Source organism: Mollisia scopiformis, assembly GCF_001500285.1.
Source record: "Mollisia scopiformis unplaced genomic scaffold LY89scaffold_15, whole genome shotgun sequence".
Taxonomy (NCBI): domain Eukaryota; kingdom Fungi; phylum Ascomycota; class Leotiomycetes; order Helotiales; family Mollisiaceae; genus Mollisia; species Mollisia scopiformis.
The window spans coordinates 27,879-44,278 of NW_017263595.1; the positions used below are offsets into that span (position 1 = coordinate 27,879).

The window sequence follows — 16,400 nt, forward strand, 5'->3', positions numbered from 1 at the left end:
GGGTCTGGTCGGGGGTCGTGTGCCGAGGGTGATGATGGACAGAGGATTTTAGTTGAGGCTCAAAGTATCATAGGGCGAAGCACTCCGTCAGGCGCAAGCGAAGATTAGAAGGTGACTGGAAGAAAGCGTCGGGTATCAAAGGAGCAACAAAATGAAGCAGAAAGTATAGAAGTACAATTCGTGAAGGGATGGGGATTGCAGATGGAGTGGTTGAGGTTTGCGAACTTCTTGATTATTTGTTTGATGAGGTCGTTGGTTTTTGCGACTGGGTTTTGCTGATATGGATGGCTATGGCTATGGCTGTTGTTCCCGCAGATCCTTGCACCAAAGCGTGCGAGGTGTGTGGCCGACAGCGCTAGACAACCCCCTTTCTTGCTCGTGGAAATAACATGAGGACAAGTAATAATGATAACGAGAAGACACACAAGATGGGAGCACAGTGTTGTTCATGGATAATAATATCTGACTCATTTTGCAAGTCATTCATCAACGTTCTCCGTGCTTCGGCTCTTCACAACTCTTCGACATTTCCATCAATGCTGCATGCCACGACGTCGTGCATGCGCGGGTACGGAGGGATGTGGAAACAAGAAAAACGTTGTGCCACTCATCACTTGCTACTTGACTTCGACAACTGGACAAGAACAGAACAATGTTTATAGTTTCAAGCGGGAATGATGTCACGGAAGGCATATATAATAACAGCTATCAGCCAGCTTAGTTAGTATTGCTATTTACGAATTGCATCTTCTCCAATCCAATCAAATGGCGGCCTTGGATAAAACTTGTAAGGCTCAACCACGTGAGTTCACCAATTTTGCCAAGACTTCGGGCCAAATGACCGTGACGAATGATACGACTTGGAGATCATATGGAGACAACAGCCTTACGACACTGAGAAGAAGCTCATTCCAAACAAGAAACATCTCCGCTGTCAGATACCCGTGTTTGATCTCATTTTGATCCACACTATTCGAGAAGACCATTCCTTATCCTGCGAAACGAAACCTAGGCAATCTTCAGCCTCGAGCTCCCAACGGCCTCGAGACATTCCACAAGCCACGCAACCCGCTGCACGTACGACTGCCTTCGCCAGGTAACAATACCACAATAACAACGCTCTCATCTCGTTACTGCCACTCTCCTTACTCGAGCACAATAACGCGCTTGTATCTCCAGTCTTCCTAGGATTCAACGGCGTTAGCCTGGTGGAACGGGCTACTCAAGAAGAAGACACTGGCGAAAGCAAGGAGACGCAGATCAAGCTTGGGCATAGAGGACAACCTGCAAGATGAATAGATTATTCGGCGCAAAGAGCACAGCTCCCAAGCCGAATCTGAATCAAGCTATCTCAAATGTACGCTCTATCCTTATCACCCCGCGACCCCGCTAATATCCATTCCAGGTCGACGACAGAGTCTCCTCGATCGATGTCAAGCTTGCTGCCATAAATGCCGAACTCCAAGGATACCAGACCAAGCTGTCGAAGATGCGCGATGGGCCGGGGAAGACTGCCATCAAGCAGAAGGCGCTGAAGGTTTTACAACGGCGGAAGATGTACGAAGGTCAAAGAGATCAATTACAACAGCAGTCCTGGAATATGGAACAAGCAGGGATGATGCAAGACAACCTGAAGAATGTTATGACGACCGTGGATGCCATGAAGCAGACAAATAAGGCTCTCAAGCAACAATATGGCAAGATAAACATCGATAAGATCGAGCGGATGCAGGATGAGATGGCGGATCTGATGGATATTGGCAATGATATCAACGAGAGCATAAGTCGGAGCTACGATATACCTGAGGATGTGGACGAGGCCGAGTTGGATGCTGAGCTCGAGGCTCTGGGTGACGAGGTCGAGTACGAGAATATGGGAGCAGAGAGTACACCGAGCTTTATGGTGGATGAGGTACCACAATTCATTGATGAGCCACCGCAGAAGACCGATCAAGTCAAGGAGGCTGCAGGATGACCTAGGGTTGGAGTATTGTCTAGTGAATAAATACTAATTCGTATGCCTGAAGCACGCTTTGCCACATTCATCTTCGTCTATGTCTTTCGCTGCTTGATCCGCCTCGCAAGTCCACAGGGCAGATAAATGTCTGTCTTCCCCTACCGCAGTTGTCCTACAATAAGTCTTGCCTCTTAGACCAACATTTGAGGCCAAACACAAACCTGCCAACCAATATCGGTCCCATTTTCCAAACTTTTGAACATCAAAAGTTCTACCACTTGAGACCGACATTCAACTCTTGCACATTACAAAATTGACCTCAAATGAGCTGTGTAACAATAAGCCAGATTTCTAGCATCACAGCAAAATGCTCTAATGCTTTTACTCTCACAGGATCGAACAACATGCACCTTCTCCGGATATATTTCCCAGCACACGGGGCAAACATTCAAAACAATGCTGGGACCACAGGCAAGAGATAAATGTCTGATCCTCTTTAGAGCCCAGTGAGGACTATCTCTGGAAAAAACAACATATTTTGGCTTTCAATTACTATGCTCTAGAAGAAATAGTACAATCAACCAATAGTCCATGACCTATACGAAAAACAAAACAATCACGTAATCCCAAAAACCCTCAACTCAAATCTCACCCCACCAAACCCCTCCCATTCGCGCGGTAAAACTCCCCTCCCATCTCGACATCTCAATCACCCCTCCACAACACCATTGGTGGAAAAGCTGCAATTATCCCGTGGGTATAAAAACAGCGGGGAAGGTGAGGCGAGATGTGGGGATCGTGATTGGAGAGACGTGAACTCACCCACTTCTTCCGTCTCATCAACGACGACGACGAAGATTCTATAAATTTCTCTTGAGGTGAAAAAGAAATTTCTTCCACTTACAATCCAAAAATCAAAGAAAGCTCTGCGAGGTTTTGTGACAAGAGGAGAAGCAACATCAGGCCATATCGGCAAACCAAAACATCCTAGTTCCGATCCCGGAGAATTCGAGAAACGACCATCCATTGATCCATCATGTCTCTCCGCAAAACCGTAACTTTAAACTCCAGCCAGAAGCTTCTGTAAGACATTCTCTCCTCGATCCGTGATTCTATGCTGACATGATCTCTCAGGACTCTAGGCTACGGTACATGGCAATCTGCTCCTGGAGAGGTCTCCGTTGGTGTATTTGAGGCTTTGAAAGCTGGATATCGACACCTTGTAAGCGTTTCGTTTCCTAGAGCTATTTACAGAGAGAGATACTGACGAGCGTTTGCAGGATCTTGCGAAGATGTGAGTCTCCACGTGACAATGCCCATTCCCCTTTCTGGAGTCCCACACCAAGCTTTCCTTGGTGCTGATACTGCAATTCTAGCTATGAGAACCAGAAGGAGGTCGCTCAAGGATTGAAGAAGGCGTTTGCTGAGATCCCAGGCCTGAAGAGAGAAGATATCTTCATTGTAAGGCCTTTTCCCACCATCGTTTAGCATATAGCTGATTGTGTCTCTTCGACTAGACCTCGAAGCTATGGAACACGTACGTATCCGTCGAATCCACAGACTCAAGTTTGGGAAGCTGATATTTCTCAGCCAGCATCGTCCCGAAGAGGTCGAAGCAGCTCTAGATGACTGCCTCGCAGAGCTCGACCTCGAGTATCTCGATGTACGTATTTGCATCTCCCTACTGCTAATCATGTTGGTAATTCCAGATAGCTCTACCTCGTCCACTGGCCCTGTGCCTTCCCACCCGCAGGAGGAAACCTCTTCCCCCTCGTTGAAGGCAAGAACCTCCCCGACGGCGACGTCGAAATCGACGACAGCGTCTCCATCGTCAAGACCTGGGAAGGTCAGTCTTTCCTCTCCTTCTCTTCTCACTCCTTACTAACAGTATCTAGCCATGCTCAAGCTCCCCAAGACCAAAGCCCGCGCAGTCGGAGTTTCTAACCACACCATCGAGCACGTGCGTCTCTCCCCTTTCTTCCCTCCCCATTAAATTCCATCCATCTAACATTCCACCAGCTCGAAACAATCATCAAAGCCACCGGCGTGACACCCACCGTCAATCAAATTGAGCGTCACCCCATGCTCCCACAACCTGAATTGATCAAGTACTGCAAAGAGAAGGGAATCCACATCACCGCTTACTCGGTTTGTCCCCTTCCTTCCTTTTGTTTTCAATAGCTAAGAAAGCCCCCATTCAGGCATTCGGCAACAACGCCTACGGCTACCCCCTCCTGATCACACGCCCCGAAATCGTCGCAATCGCGGAAAATATCTCCAAGGAGACGGGCAAGAAGATCACCGGCGCACACGTTATGTTCGTCTTTCCCTTTCCCTTTCTTTTCTTCCAACTTTCCGCTCCCATCGACCCCAGCTCTCTTTTCGCTCTGCTAACTCACCACAAAAAGACTGGCCTGGTCACAAGTCGGAGGCCACTCCGTGATCCCGAAATCCGTCACCCCGTCCCGCATCGCGGACAACTTCCAGGAGATCGAGCTTTCGAAGGAGGATGTGGCTGCGATTGATGCTATGAGCGCGAAGGGACATGAGAGGTTCAATGTTCCTTATCTTTGCAGTGAGTCTTCCTTCTCTCCCCTCGCTTTGCCATTTTGTGGATATCGTGAGGGCGGTAGATTACAAGAACGAGGAAAGAAGTGTGGAGTGAAAACACGTATGCTGATGGCGACCTTTAGACAAGCCGAGATGGGACGTTGAGATCTTTGGAGAGGAGGGCGAGAAGAGTGCTACGCACAAGATTGTGTTGGCATAAGTCTCTGGTAGAGATAGTCTAGGTACTCATCACAAAAGAAATGGAATCACGCTCTTTTGAATCATGAATTTCCCTGCCACATGAAATGTTTACTATCTCAACAACATGGAAACTCCGGTGAAGATCGATTGCAAATTAGCGGCACATATTACCAAGAAGCATTAAAGCTCGGAATGAAGCAAGTGATTTCATTCTTGAATCTAAGTTGGGTATCTAAAGCTCGTCTATGCAACTGCAAGCTAATTCTGCGAATAACCAGGTTGTTGGGTAGATGAAAAATTAATCATGCGGATTCCATAATCAAAGATATGTTACGGACTCCCATTCTGACGGCTCAAGTCTGGGATCAACCTCAAGCTGCTGCCGTTCACGTTTACAGCACTTCTGTTCATTGCTTCTCGGCGTCCGTCGATGATGCGATACTGCCCCCTGCTGTTGCATCTCTTCCAGTCAGGATGATGAGATCCTCCAGAGGTCGTCTCCCAATTAGTTTGCCTGGATGGAAAGCATTGAACGAAGCCATGACAGCCAACATCATGACTCCGTCAACGATATACAGAGAAATCTCATGCCTCATCAGAACTCCATCGTTCCCTCCCAAGAACTCGATGACTCGGAAGATTGAGCGGATGAAGATGAGGCTGCTGGCAACATACAGAGTATACATGAACTTTTGCCAATTCGGATCAGGCGATATGGCAAAGGGTAAGCGGACCATACGATAATGGAAGATGCCACTTGTCACGACAAAGATTCCGAAACAGATAATTTGGAGCAGAAGACCTGTGACGACGAGATGTTCGCCGAGGAGCATGCTCTTGGTGACCATCAGTCCACCACCTGCCAAGCGTCAGATTTTATTGTTCAGATTGGAGATGTTGTATACATGTTTTGGAGCTCACCTGCAGCTTGTACCATCAGCAAAATGGCATCACCACAGACAAATATTTTGCTGAGCCATCTAGCCGGAATTGGCGCGATCTTCTCCCCTCTGGTAAACAGGATTATACGTTCCAGAGTCATGTAGATACTGGCAGCGAACAGAGCCGGAGCCAGGAGGATGAAGATTGTCTGCACAACATAGATATTGAGGTCGTATGGGTGACTGTGGGCTAGAATTCGTCCTAGAAACCCGGTCGTGTCCACTAGATTATCCTTTCAGCCCGAAATTAGACTCTTTAGTCGAAAATGACTTACACAGTCCCCCAACGATGAAAGGTATGAAGTAGTAAGTTCGATATTTGCTAGCTTGGAAAATATGGACACAAGTCGAGACGAGGAAACAGATCATGGAGATCACGGCTGCAACGATCGAAGGGTCGTATCTGGGAGAGATTAGGTCTTGCAAAGTGGTACAGTACAATTGGAAGGCTACCTGTAGAAGACGAAAGTAGTTGGATCGTCAATTTCAGAGCGATTTGCTGATGACTGGCTTCGTGGATCCATTCTCTGGGACAACAGCGGTAGTGAAGACAGGTCTTTCGAAGAACAGGCCAGGAAATTTCAAGTTGTCAAAGGAGTGTGTTGTGGAATAATGAGTTTGCAAGAAATCGAAAAGAGTGTGGGTGAGTCAACTTGTTGAGCACAAGGAGAAACAAGAACGGGATGTTGCACGTTGGGTACATATTGAGGCAGGAATGGTTCTGGACATCGAGGGCAGGTGCAGCCGCAACTACGATGTCGTACATCGTGTATCTACTACAAAACGAAGGAACGTACTCAGTGGAAAGCACATTGAATACACAGAGTGCTCAAGGAATAAAACATAGAATAGATGTGAGGAGATTCGAACATTTTGACCCAGTCTTGAGCCGTCGCTCAGTAACGAGAACCAAATACGGCGTATGCGAGTCAGAGAACGATCTCCATGCTTCATGGAATTCATATACTCCAACCGCTTTGTCATCCCAGAAGTAACACGAAAACGAATTCAGGATATTGAGGCTGTACAATGCAAACATTGTTATTTTGACGTTGAAAGGGGCTTTTCGCTTCTCGTATTGCAACCTCCCGCCCAATGACAACATCGTGAATCCGGTGCTTATGCTCCGCCCCATCTAGCATCGTCGGCTCGGATCAGCAATCAACAGATAACCTCGTGCATCCTTCTCCTCCCCTATCGGTATCGACAGCACTCTCAGCTTCGGATACAGAGACATTTCATTCGATAGTTGAGACGACCCGAGAGAGTTCCAACATTCAGCTTCCCACCAATGACTGAACCGCCACAACGAGCCAAGGTACGGCGTCCTCATCACAAGTCCCGTAATGGCTGCGTCCCTTGCAAACAAAGGAAGGTAAAGGTATGTCGAGTCCCGTTCTTGTGCTCTACTTGTGTTGTCAATGTCTTGGTTTGGTGCAACTGAGGACAGACATCGAGATCCACCTCAGTCTCTTGTGTCCTTCCACGTGACGAGTATCATCATTCTGAACTTGAGCCTTCAGACTCGGTGTTGGAGGGGTCATTTACACTTCGTCCTCGAATCCATTTTCAAGTCTTATCCTGGATCTCCCTTTTGTCTTCTTTTCCTGTTCTCGAAACTTCTGTGCATCTTCAAGATCCGCGTCAAATCTGCATGTTTCTACTTTCTGTCACTTTCCACCCCTTCTCGTTATATAACATCAATTTAAGTTCTCACATAATTCTATAGTGCGATGAAGAGAAACCCGTTTGCAAGAAATGTCAGCTATACGGAACATCATGCAGTTTCCTACAGACATATCCTATGCACAAACTGCCCCCACCGACAGCACCACCAGCACCACCAGCAGAACCGCCTGCAGAAGCAGCAAAGTCACCATCGAGGCAACCTACTATACAATCCATGCTCACTCCTGAAGCGGCCACATCCTCTTCCCTCTCAAGTCCAAAACTATCGCCAGGATTTTCAGATTCAAACTACCTCTCTCCTTCAGGCGGCAACTTTTCGATGCTTGACCTCGAACTTCTCCATTTCTACACTACGGTCTCTATCAACGAGTTCCTTGACAACAACACCTACGTACAACTATTCGGACAAGCGGTTGTCCATCAGGCTTTCCAACACCAATTCCTGATGCACGAGCTATTATCAGTTTCGGCGCTCCACCTTGCACATCTTCGTCCGGAGAAGCGATTACTTTACGGTCATGCATCAGATGCTCATGCAGCCACTGGATTATCACTCTACCAACCTCAGATCGCAAGACTCACCTACAAGAACTGTCACGCATGTTTCGCATTCTCCACCTGGATCTGGGTTCATGCCTGGGCAGCACAAGACTTAGCCAAACCTTCGACAATATTCTTTGCTCCGAGTAACCGAGACGATGAAGATGTGCATATCAAGTGGATTGCCCTGCATCGAGGCACCAACTCGATCATCGAGACTCTTTGGCCTGTTCTCAAAGATGGGCCTTTGGGAGGAATATTCGATCCTTGGGCAGCTCTGGATCCAGCACGTCCGGATCCCTTGACGGGAGAGGAAGAACCGATCCTAACGGCCCTACCACAGATCTGGGAATCATCCGAGTCTCTCTCAATATCAGAGAAGGAGGCGTTGAATAGAAGTATCAGTAAGCTGCGACGGACATTCAGCATGTTGACGTTCAACACAAATATAAGCAAGATAGCCATTGTGATGGCTTGGTTTTCAGCCGTTCCAGACGAGTACCTGTTGATGTTGGAGAGGAAAGTTCCAGAGGCTCTGATACTTGCGATGCACTTTTGCCCTACGTTGAAGAAGATAGAGTACTTGTGGTGGGTGAAAGGGAAGGCTGAGAATCTTCTGACAACTTTGCTTGATGCATTGGGTGAGGGGTGGGACGAATGGACGAAATGGCCAAAGGAGATGGTTTTTACGGAAGGGGAGTTAACGACATGATACACGATTTTATGGAGATGAAATTCAGATTAGTAGCTCAGAGTTACATATATATTAATATCTATCATATTCATTGACATGGTTTGGGACTTGAAGACTTTCAGCACCTCCAAATTGCGGGGAACCTTAACGACGCCTACTGCCAATCGGACTTCAGCAATCTAATCTCCTATCGAGTCTACAGGGATCATGAATATCTTCAACATCTTCAGAGCTTGCCCACCATGACCTCTACATTGACATTCGTGCATCATCTCTCCTCTCTATATGCCCGGAATAAGGTCACAAGTACCATATACCTGCTCTCGCTGTCTGCGAGCTGCTTCGCGACATCATGGACGCCGTTCCATTCCGAGTCTCCAGCTGCGGACATTCTCTCGACGTTCGCCACTGCAAAGCTCCCAGAAGACCGCTGAGAAGGTAGCTGAAGAAGAGAACCATGACTCAATCGAAGCGAAAATACTCCAAAACGAATCTGCAAAGCCGACAACAAGCTCCAATGATGACCCACCAGAACAAGGAGCGATGTCTCGACGACTTTCGGAAGCTACAGAAGACGCTCTCCTCGAAGGCGGACGCGCTGGACGGAAAGCCGTTGAAGAAGCCGGGTTTTCAGAAGAATTAAAGCAAAAGCTACTTGAAAAAGTAGCAGCATCCAGCTTCCGATCCGAGAGTGCCTCTGCTTTCGCAGAAGCAGAAATGACCTCCAATGTCGGTCGTGGATCTAGAGACATTGCGGCAAGTCAAGCATGGACAGGGTCTGAGGCTCCGGAGGATACAATGCTGCGAATGCTTGATGATGCGAGGAAACCTTCGAAGCCTGGACTTAGAGGAGCTGCCAAAATCCCGAGTCCGGTGGTGGATATGAGGTTGAGGAGGGAGCCGAAGGCGAGGCCGGGACAGAGGTTGGCGAATGCGAGAGATAAGACGAGTATTTATGCTATTTCGAAAGATATGAATATGTCGGAAAAGGAGAGAGAGGCTATGAGGAAGGAATTAAAGGAGAGGTTTACTCCTGCAGCGAGGGCGATGCCTACTTCTTTCAGTGGGTTGGCTGCTTTGGCTAATGAGCGGATTGAGGATGCTATTGCTAGAGGGCAGTTCAAAGTATGCTCTTCATTACTTTCGTCCCAAGTTCACCGCTGATCAGTACTCAGAATATACCCAGAGGCAAGAAAATAGAAAGAGATACCAGAGCCGACAATCCATTCATAGATACCACAGAATACATCATGAACAAGATGATTCAGCGGCAAGAGATCGTTCCACCATGGATCGAGAAACAACAAGAGCTTGTCAAAGCTACGAATGTATTTCGAGCACGATTGAGGAATGATTGGAAACGCCATGCTGCAAGGACGATTGCAAGTCGAGGAGGCAGTTTACAAGAGCAAATGAGGACTGCAGACAGATACGCTGAAGCGGAAAGGATGTACAATCCGAAGAAGAGAGCCGTGGAACAAATTTCAGTCCCTACCAATGCGACTTCGGATCCAGTCATGGTCAGCATTATTCAAGACGTCCCAACATCGAAATCAGACAGCCCAGTGATCAAAGTTGCCGTGGAAAACAAGGACGAAAAGGTGGTACTCGCTGAAGCAAGTGTCCAAGACTCAACGACAGTTACCCCACCTGAAAGTCAAGCAGAGGTTCGACCAGAAAGCGACGCAGAGGCAACTCCAGCTCCTTTGCCAGCACTATTTCGCATTCCTTCCTGGGAAGCAGCCGAACTTTCCTACCTTAATCTCGCCATCACCAATCTCAACAGTCTAACTAGATCCTACAATCTCATGGCTCCCGAATTAGCCAAGAAGCCATACTTCTCCCTTGACCGAGAGCTCAAGTCATGCTATGCAGATGTTGCTCCTCAGCTAGCAGACGCTATCAAGGAGCGGGCTGCTAGACCAGCGAAAGATCTGGTGGAGAAGATTGGACATAGGCCTGGGAGTGTATTGGAGAGATTCTCTAGTGACACGGCGACTATCTATGATTCAAAGAGGCCGCTGTATGGGTTCAAGGAGTTTTGGAATGATTTGTGGTCGGAAAAGAGGGCTTGATGATTCGCTTCAGAATAGTTGATGCCAATCACGATTTCCCAATGTGGCTAATTCGAATATGGAAGTTACACTCCACTTATACTCTCGACTTGCGGTCTTCTTCTCTTCTATACTTGACAATTTTCTACGAGCAAACATTGCATTATCGAGTATTGTATTCTTCTTGGTTGGGCATATCTTCATCACTAACTTTGTTTGTAAACATATTTCATTGACATGGAAGAACATCCGGAACGGTCCCCTTCCCCTTCTCCAGCACCATCTTTCTCCAGTCTCCCACCTCCGAGACAATCGCACCGAGAACGAAAGCCTACCCAAAAGTCACAAAACAATACAGAATATGAGGTGCCACGAGAGAAAGCATCTAGCGAACAAGGACCTCAGACGCCCCAAGAGGACAAAGCAGATGAACACCTTTCAACTACGGTTGATGGTCGCGCTGATTCAAGATCCTCGAAGAGACGGTCGAACGTCAAATACGTCCAGCCAAGATCGAACGCCAAGACGCCTACCCCACAGACTCGGTATCAAGGGCACTTGCAGATAGAGAATGAAGAGCATGAGGAGTGGCTTCGAAATCGAGGAGGTCGAGCTACGCCATCCAGGAACAAACAGGCAAAGAAAGTAAGCCAGCGCCGGCAGACATCGCGGGTGAGCAATGCAAAGAGATTCGGGGAAGCTGCGAAAATAGCACAACCAGGAGATATTGACCCATTGGAGATTCGACAACTAATCTCCTACAAACGGCGACCATTAGGACTTCCAGTGCCTAAATATGTCAACCCCAGAATGATGCAATTCATACCTGATGTCAGTGAGAAAAGTTTTTTGGCAGATGAGATCCGTCGGGAACTTTCAGCACATCGCCAGGAAGATGAGATTCGTCTGCAATTATCCTCACTTCGCCAGGAAGCTGCTGTACTACCAGAAGGAGAGGAGCGAAATGAAGAGGCATTTCCGCTAATATCTCTAAGCCATAGCTGGGACATTGGGGACCCTGAAATCCCCCTATCACTTTCCCTGGCTGGCCATTCCGAGACGACCTGGAACAGTCAAGCCACGCAAATACAAGCTCCGTTTTTAACGGGCAAGGGCAATCGTTTAATGGAGGTAGAGTGGGACTTCATATCGCTACATCGTCGTATTACTTTCAAAAGTCGTTTCCAGGAAGCTTGCCGGGGAATGATAGTACGGGGTCTCGAAGAACGTCTCCAGGAAGCTCGTCGTCTGGAGCAACAACTTCGTCTCGAAATTGGTTACGAGGAAGAACGTGTTAGTAGACAGGATCTCCTTCGTTATGTTGGGGTATCGGTGGTATTCTAGAATGCTTTGTACTCGGTTCTTGAGCTCGTCTCGAATGTAAATCTTGTTATCAATGCCCTAGGCTGGACATTGTTAAGACTTTTTTCCAATCCACCTCAAGACAACCTTTGACGTGAGCTTTGAAAAGCAAGAATCCAGTGATTTGGAGCTTTTGGAGATCGGATGAATACCTATACTTACGGAAGTGAAGCCAAATTCCAACAGTTCCAACAATCCGTGGCTTTAGCCAGCAGTCCACAACCTCTTTGATCCTCACTCCTCATCCTTTGCAAATCAACGATCCGGCGAAATGACTTCTTCCTCTTCTAAAGCCATACCAAAAGCACCACCAGACACGGGTCCGCCATATCCGACATACGAAAGCCTCCGAGACGCCCAGAAATGGGTCCGCTCCGCCCCCAACAGCGGCCAGCTACTATTCTGGCCTCTCAACGGACCTCTTACCAGCGATCTCGCGGTCTTGTCTACTCCCTTCACGCCAGATACAAGAGAGCCGTATTACAATGAGACGAACGGTACATGGCACCCGGTCTCCAAACTGCCGATTACTGAGCCCAAAGTATCCTCTATCACCGTGCACGTGTACGAGCTGGAGCAGTGGGAGGAGAATTGGTTGGACATGCATGAAGGCTGTTCGGGAGCGGGTGGAGAGGGTGTGGAGTGGGGCATTTCGGAGCATGAAGTTGACGATGAGACGGAAGAGGTGGAGTTAGTGTTGCTGAAGTGCTGCGGGGTGGCGAGGCCCGTTGATAAAGATTACACCATAGTAGTCAAACCCACGGTAGATGGGGATGAGGGCTTTGTGACGGTGCATGATTACTTGACGGCTGTGCATCCTTAGCTTATGGTCTTGAGGGGGGAGATTCTGGCGGCGATGGGGACGGCGAATTGGAGGGATGAGCCGTTGGGGGCAGAGACGGAATTGATGGTTTATTGCGCGGCGCTAGAGCTTTTGATGATAAAGATGAGGGAGGATTGGATTAGGACCGCGAAGGGGAGCGTGTTAATAGGGCGGTTTTAGCTGGAAACTAAATAGCTGGTATTAATCCATTTGTCTCGAGGAGACGGCGACTGCATATTAACTCACAAATATTTCAAGACGACGTAAGTTGTGATAATAAATCGAAACCAAAGTTAGGCAACGAAAAGATTGTTCGATCTGGACTCAAGTTCCAGTAGCCGTCGCAGTAGCACAATACGCACTCCCATAAGCAATCCAAGCACTTGCAACTGCCGTTCCACAGGCACTATTTGAGCAGTCTCGAATGCCATATTCGAAGTTGACATTGGCACAAAGACATGTTGCCACAGGCTTTGCGCATCCTAGTGCTGAGTATTGACCCAGCATGTTGTTGAAGCAGGTTTGGCCACAGGATGGCAGAGAGTTTAAGGCTGTGGTCGTTGCCGTAGCGGTGGTAGCTGCGGCTGCTGTGATGGTGCAGCTGGTGAAGCAAGAAGCCTCGTAGAGGCTGTAAGCATTGACTCCACTGTTGTTGAGGACATATGATGTAACTCCATAATGCAAGTTGCATGAAGCTCCAGCTACAAATACACATTCGTACATGTAGAAGTCGCTAGATACTTGGCGCCACATGCTTGGATACTGGCAACATAAGGGCTTCCAGAGGAATAAGCGGTGAACATGCCTGTTCCAACAAGAGCAACTGAGTCAGACGTAATCCGGCACAAAGCTCCACGCGGTACTGGAGAAGCTAAGACGATACCACTGAAGCAGCCGACTTCATAGAGACTATGCGCGTTCACTCAGGTGTTGTTTGGAACGTAGGAAGTTAAAAAAAAAAAATTCTTGAACTGCCCTCCGAGACCTTCTCAACTCCTCAAACGACCCACTCGCATACAACTATACGACTTCAAATTTCTCGGATCTTATTAAGCTTTGTATACTACAAGAACTTGCGCCTCGACAGATTATGCTGTATAGGCTGTACAAAACCACCGTGTTTCCACGACCACCGTTCCAGGAGCCGAGGAGAACAAGGTCATCCTTACTAGAGGTCGGTGATTGCATTCCTCTTCAGCAGCACGCACAAGGACTGGCAGAATCCCCAACATCACAAACCGCATCCTCAGCGGCGTGGGCACCGCGTAGTCCGTCATCCAGTGCCGGTACCTGGACCCGCCAACCAAGGGAATGGTCGCGTCCCACGGAAGTCCTGAATCTTCTTGATGCTATGTCCCTAATATGCCAGTAATCCATCTTCAAGAATGTCGCATGTAGAAGAACATATCAATCTATCCCCACTCCTTCATAGATTGTGTCGTACGATAGCGGCTAACTCAAAACATGGAGACCGCCACGCTAATTCACTGAGATGCCTTTGCCGTTGCTCTACGGGACGGATTTCTCAGAGCGCAATCGTGGGTCTCCTTACGGTTGCTGCAGCTTTTGTCGTGGATTCTCATACGGTCGGAACTCTGACGGAGAGTCAGTGACCTTGTGGTTCCCTTCTCCAAGCCTCTGCTCCTGCGAAGATCGCCAGGACTCCAATCTTTTCGCCTGTCTTGCTTCATCCGCGGGATTCCACTCTTCCACGTCGTCCGGATTCCATTCGTCATGTTCAGTCGCACGTGCGGCAGATTTTGCCTTTAATCTGGCTAAGGGTATTGTTAGCGTACGAAGAGAAGCCAGAAAAAGGGGTGGAAAGCTCTAAAAGAGCAGAGGGGTGCAATGGAGAATGGTATGAAGGCACTCACCTATAATGTTCTGGCGCAATACGTCCTCCTCTGTGGCCTTTTTCTACCAGACAAACCAAGGCCAGCGCAAACCCATGGTCTGGAGGTTGGTTCGAGTGTCAAGTCGCAATAGTAAGAAGAAATTTTGAGTTGGAGTTGATGAGGTTCAGATCGTTGGCAATGACGTTGAATGTGCGGCGGATTTGGGGTACCGCTGGTGTCTGGTCTACAACTACTAGCGCAGCCGAAAGCCCACCTGGTAGCAGTGGTAGAAGGGACGGGTAAGTATATTGTGCTAAAGATGTGGGTATTACGAATATCGTAAGGCTTCATGACCTTAGGCTTGGTCTGGACTAGTATTTCATAGTAGAACCTTAGGTATGAGTCAGGAGTATAGCGATTCAAGTAATTGGGTTCGGGAGAGTCCTTGGATCAGTTAGGATCCCATGAATATCAAAGGTCTATCTGAGTAGTATAGTGTCTCTTTTCAATGATTTGCGTTCTATGGCATTCTATTTAGACTCCTTTGGGACCCGATTTGCCTCCGCCGATATATAGTTGTGTAGAGTCATAACTTTTACACGGTAGAATCTAATAGTACGTAATCATGACTGGCTATTAGAAGAAAAATTTAGGAACGTGATTGGAGAAACTGAATAGAAGGACGATTGTAATAAGCCGCGATAAAAAGAAAGGAAGTAAAAAGTCGATCGAAATTCCTAATACAAATTACGCCAAAACTGAACCTTTTCAAAGTCCGTCTTTGGAGTCCTAATCAGTACTGTGCAGTATGGGAAATCAATGACCTTCCACGTATTTAGATTTCATATTGATTTCTCAGCTCCTCATACGAGAACACTCAGATAGCACGAATGCTATCGGTTGTTTCCATGTTGCTCATCTATGAAATTTCAAGGTGTTCTGGGTAGTCAGATGAAGTGGAGAGCAGCCGTTCTCACTCAGCCAGTCAAAACTACTGTAAGTGAGAGTAAATTCACCAGTTCTGTACTAATTTCTGGAAGGCACTCTACTTTGAGAAATGGAGCTTCTGTTCAAACCAAGTCAACGATGATAAATACAAAGAAGCCACCTTGCAAAACCTAGCTAAAACTCATAGGACCGGGGAACCTCATTCACCACGCCTTGGTGGAACACAGCCTGCATTTGATGTCGGCGCTGGTGGTGGAGACATGGATGTGGCCACTGTTCTGTCTACTTTGCCGCCGCGTCTTGGAGACCAAGTCCAAACGGAATAAGACGATTAGATGCTGGCGCTACTTCCCTAAGAATCAACGAAATAGGTACGTGCTATGATAGCACAGCAAGCGAGCTTCTCCGGCAACAGGAGCAGATGGCTTGTAAGGATTTGAGGTTTTTTTTTCTTCTTATTGATAAATGTACTTGTTCATACTGAACATTTATCTTGTTTTGGTCCGGGGCAGAATGTTGACAACGTCTAGATTCAGCATCGAATAATACTCAACCGATGCGACCAGTCAACCTGCCAGAACATCTTCAACAGCAAAAGCAACAAGTAAAACATAACCTTTAGTAAGAGCACCAGATCCAAGTTCAAGCTCAGCAATTGATATGAATCCTCGATAAGTTTCAGGAATTTTGCGACTACAGGAACTGGCTAGTATTTTCAGCGTCCGCAGGTGATGATGACCCCACACGAAGCAATACAACAGCAAGCAAAAGTATGGGGATATAAAGACGCCAAGAATCCGGGACCA

At 47.6% G+C, this 16,400-nt stretch overlaps 9 protein-coding genes across 9 annotated transcripts; 6 read left to right on the forward strand and 3 right to left on the reverse strand.

Annotated features, from left to right (window-relative positions):
• Positions 1–977: 977 nt before the first annotated feature.
• LY89DRAFT_103721 (putative charged multivesicular body protein 5) lies at positions 978–1,992 on the forward strand. The gene is made up of 2 exons (XM_018205028.1): positions 978–1,357; positions 1,406–1,992. Exons 1-2 carry the CDS (start codon positions 1,292–1,294, stop codon positions 1,973–1,975), a joined length of 636 nt encoding a protein of 211 aa, XP_018069479.1. The 5' UTR covers positions 978–1,291; the 3' UTR covers positions 1,976–1,992.
• A 414-nt stretch (positions 1,993–2,406) lies between these two features.
• LY89DRAFT_104003 (uncharacterized protein) lies at positions 2,407–3,040 on the reverse strand. Its single transcript, XM_018205030.1, has 2 exons — positions 2,780–3,040; positions 2,407–2,516 (listed from the first exon to the last, which is right to left on the reverse strand). Exons 1-2 carry the CDS (start codon positions 2,982–2,984, stop codon positions 2,503–2,505), a joined length of 219 nt encoding a protein of 72 aa, XP_018069480.1. The 5' UTR covers positions 2,985–3,040; the 3' UTR covers positions 2,407–2,502.
• On the forward strand, positions 2,641–4,727 carry LY89DRAFT_648285 (putative aldehyde reductase; the record flags this gene model as incomplete). The annotated part of the gene is made up of 12 exons (XM_018212005.1): positions 2,641–3,040; positions 3,092–3,179; positions 3,238–3,251; positions 3,334–3,418; positions 3,475–3,494; positions 3,548–3,620; positions 3,671–3,803; positions 3,853–3,917; positions 3,977–4,105; positions 4,159–4,274; positions 4,366–4,532; positions 4,651–4,727. The coding sequence occupies exons 1-12, from the start codon at positions 2,994–2,996 to the stop codon at positions 4,725–4,727; spliced, it is 1,014 nt and encodes a 337-aa protein (XP_018069481.1). The 5' UTR covers positions 2,641–2,993.
• A 490-nt stretch (positions 4,728–5,217) lies between these two features.
• On the reverse strand, positions 5,218–6,054 carry LY89DRAFT_563938 (RTA1 like protein; the record flags this gene model as incomplete). The annotated part of the gene is made up of 3 exons (XM_018208505.1): positions 5,218–5,567; positions 5,630–5,872; positions 5,925–6,054. Coding segments are annotated over 3 exons (723 nt in total), but the record flags the coding sequence as incomplete, so codon positions are not given.
• A 767-nt stretch (positions 6,055–6,821) lies between these two features.
• Positions 6,822–8,630, forward strand: LY89DRAFT_685944 (uncharacterized protein). The gene is made up of 2 exons (XM_018215177.1): positions 6,822–7,030; positions 7,379–8,630. Exons 1-2 carry the CDS (start codon positions 6,941–6,943, stop codon positions 8,588–8,590), a joined length of 1,302 nt encoding a protein of 433 aa, XP_018069483.1. The 5' UTR covers positions 6,822–6,940; the 3' UTR covers positions 8,591–8,630.
• Positions 8,631–9,115: 485 nt separating this feature from the next.
• On the forward strand, positions 9,116–10,647 carry LY89DRAFT_735262 (uncharacterized protein; the record flags this gene model as incomplete). Its single annotated transcript, XM_018219992.1, has 2 exons — positions 9,116–9,697; positions 9,748–10,647. 2 exons carry the CDS (start codon positions 9,116–9,118, stop codon positions 10,645–10,647), a joined length of 1,482 nt encoding a protein of 493 aa, XP_018069484.1.
• Positions 10,648–10,755: 108 nt separating this feature from the next.
• On the forward strand, positions 10,756–12,335 carry LY89DRAFT_104072 (uncharacterized protein). Its single transcript, XM_018205031.1, has 2 exons — positions 10,756–11,919; positions 12,161–12,335. Exons 1-2 carry the CDS (start codon positions 10,864–10,866, stop codon positions 12,194–12,196), a joined length of 1,092 nt encoding a protein of 363 aa, XP_018069485.1. The 5' UTR covers positions 10,756–10,863; the 3' UTR covers positions 12,197–12,335.
• Positions 12,194–12,849, forward strand: LY89DRAFT_685945 (uncharacterized protein). Its single transcript, XM_018215178.1, has one exon. It carries the CDS (start codon positions 12,260–12,262, stop codon positions 12,809–12,811), a length of 552 nt encoding a protein of 183 aa, XP_018069486.1. The 5' UTR covers positions 12,194–12,259; the 3' UTR covers positions 12,812–12,849.
• A 313-nt stretch (positions 12,850–13,162) lies between these two features.
• On the reverse strand, positions 13,163–13,360 carry LY89DRAFT_537440 (uncharacterized protein; the record flags this gene model as incomplete). Its single annotated transcript, XM_018208117.1, has 1 exon — positions 13,163–13,360. A coding segment is annotated over one exon (198 nt), but the record flags the coding sequence as incomplete, so codon positions are not given.
• Between the last annotated feature and the right edge of the window lie 3,040 nt (positions 13,361–16,400).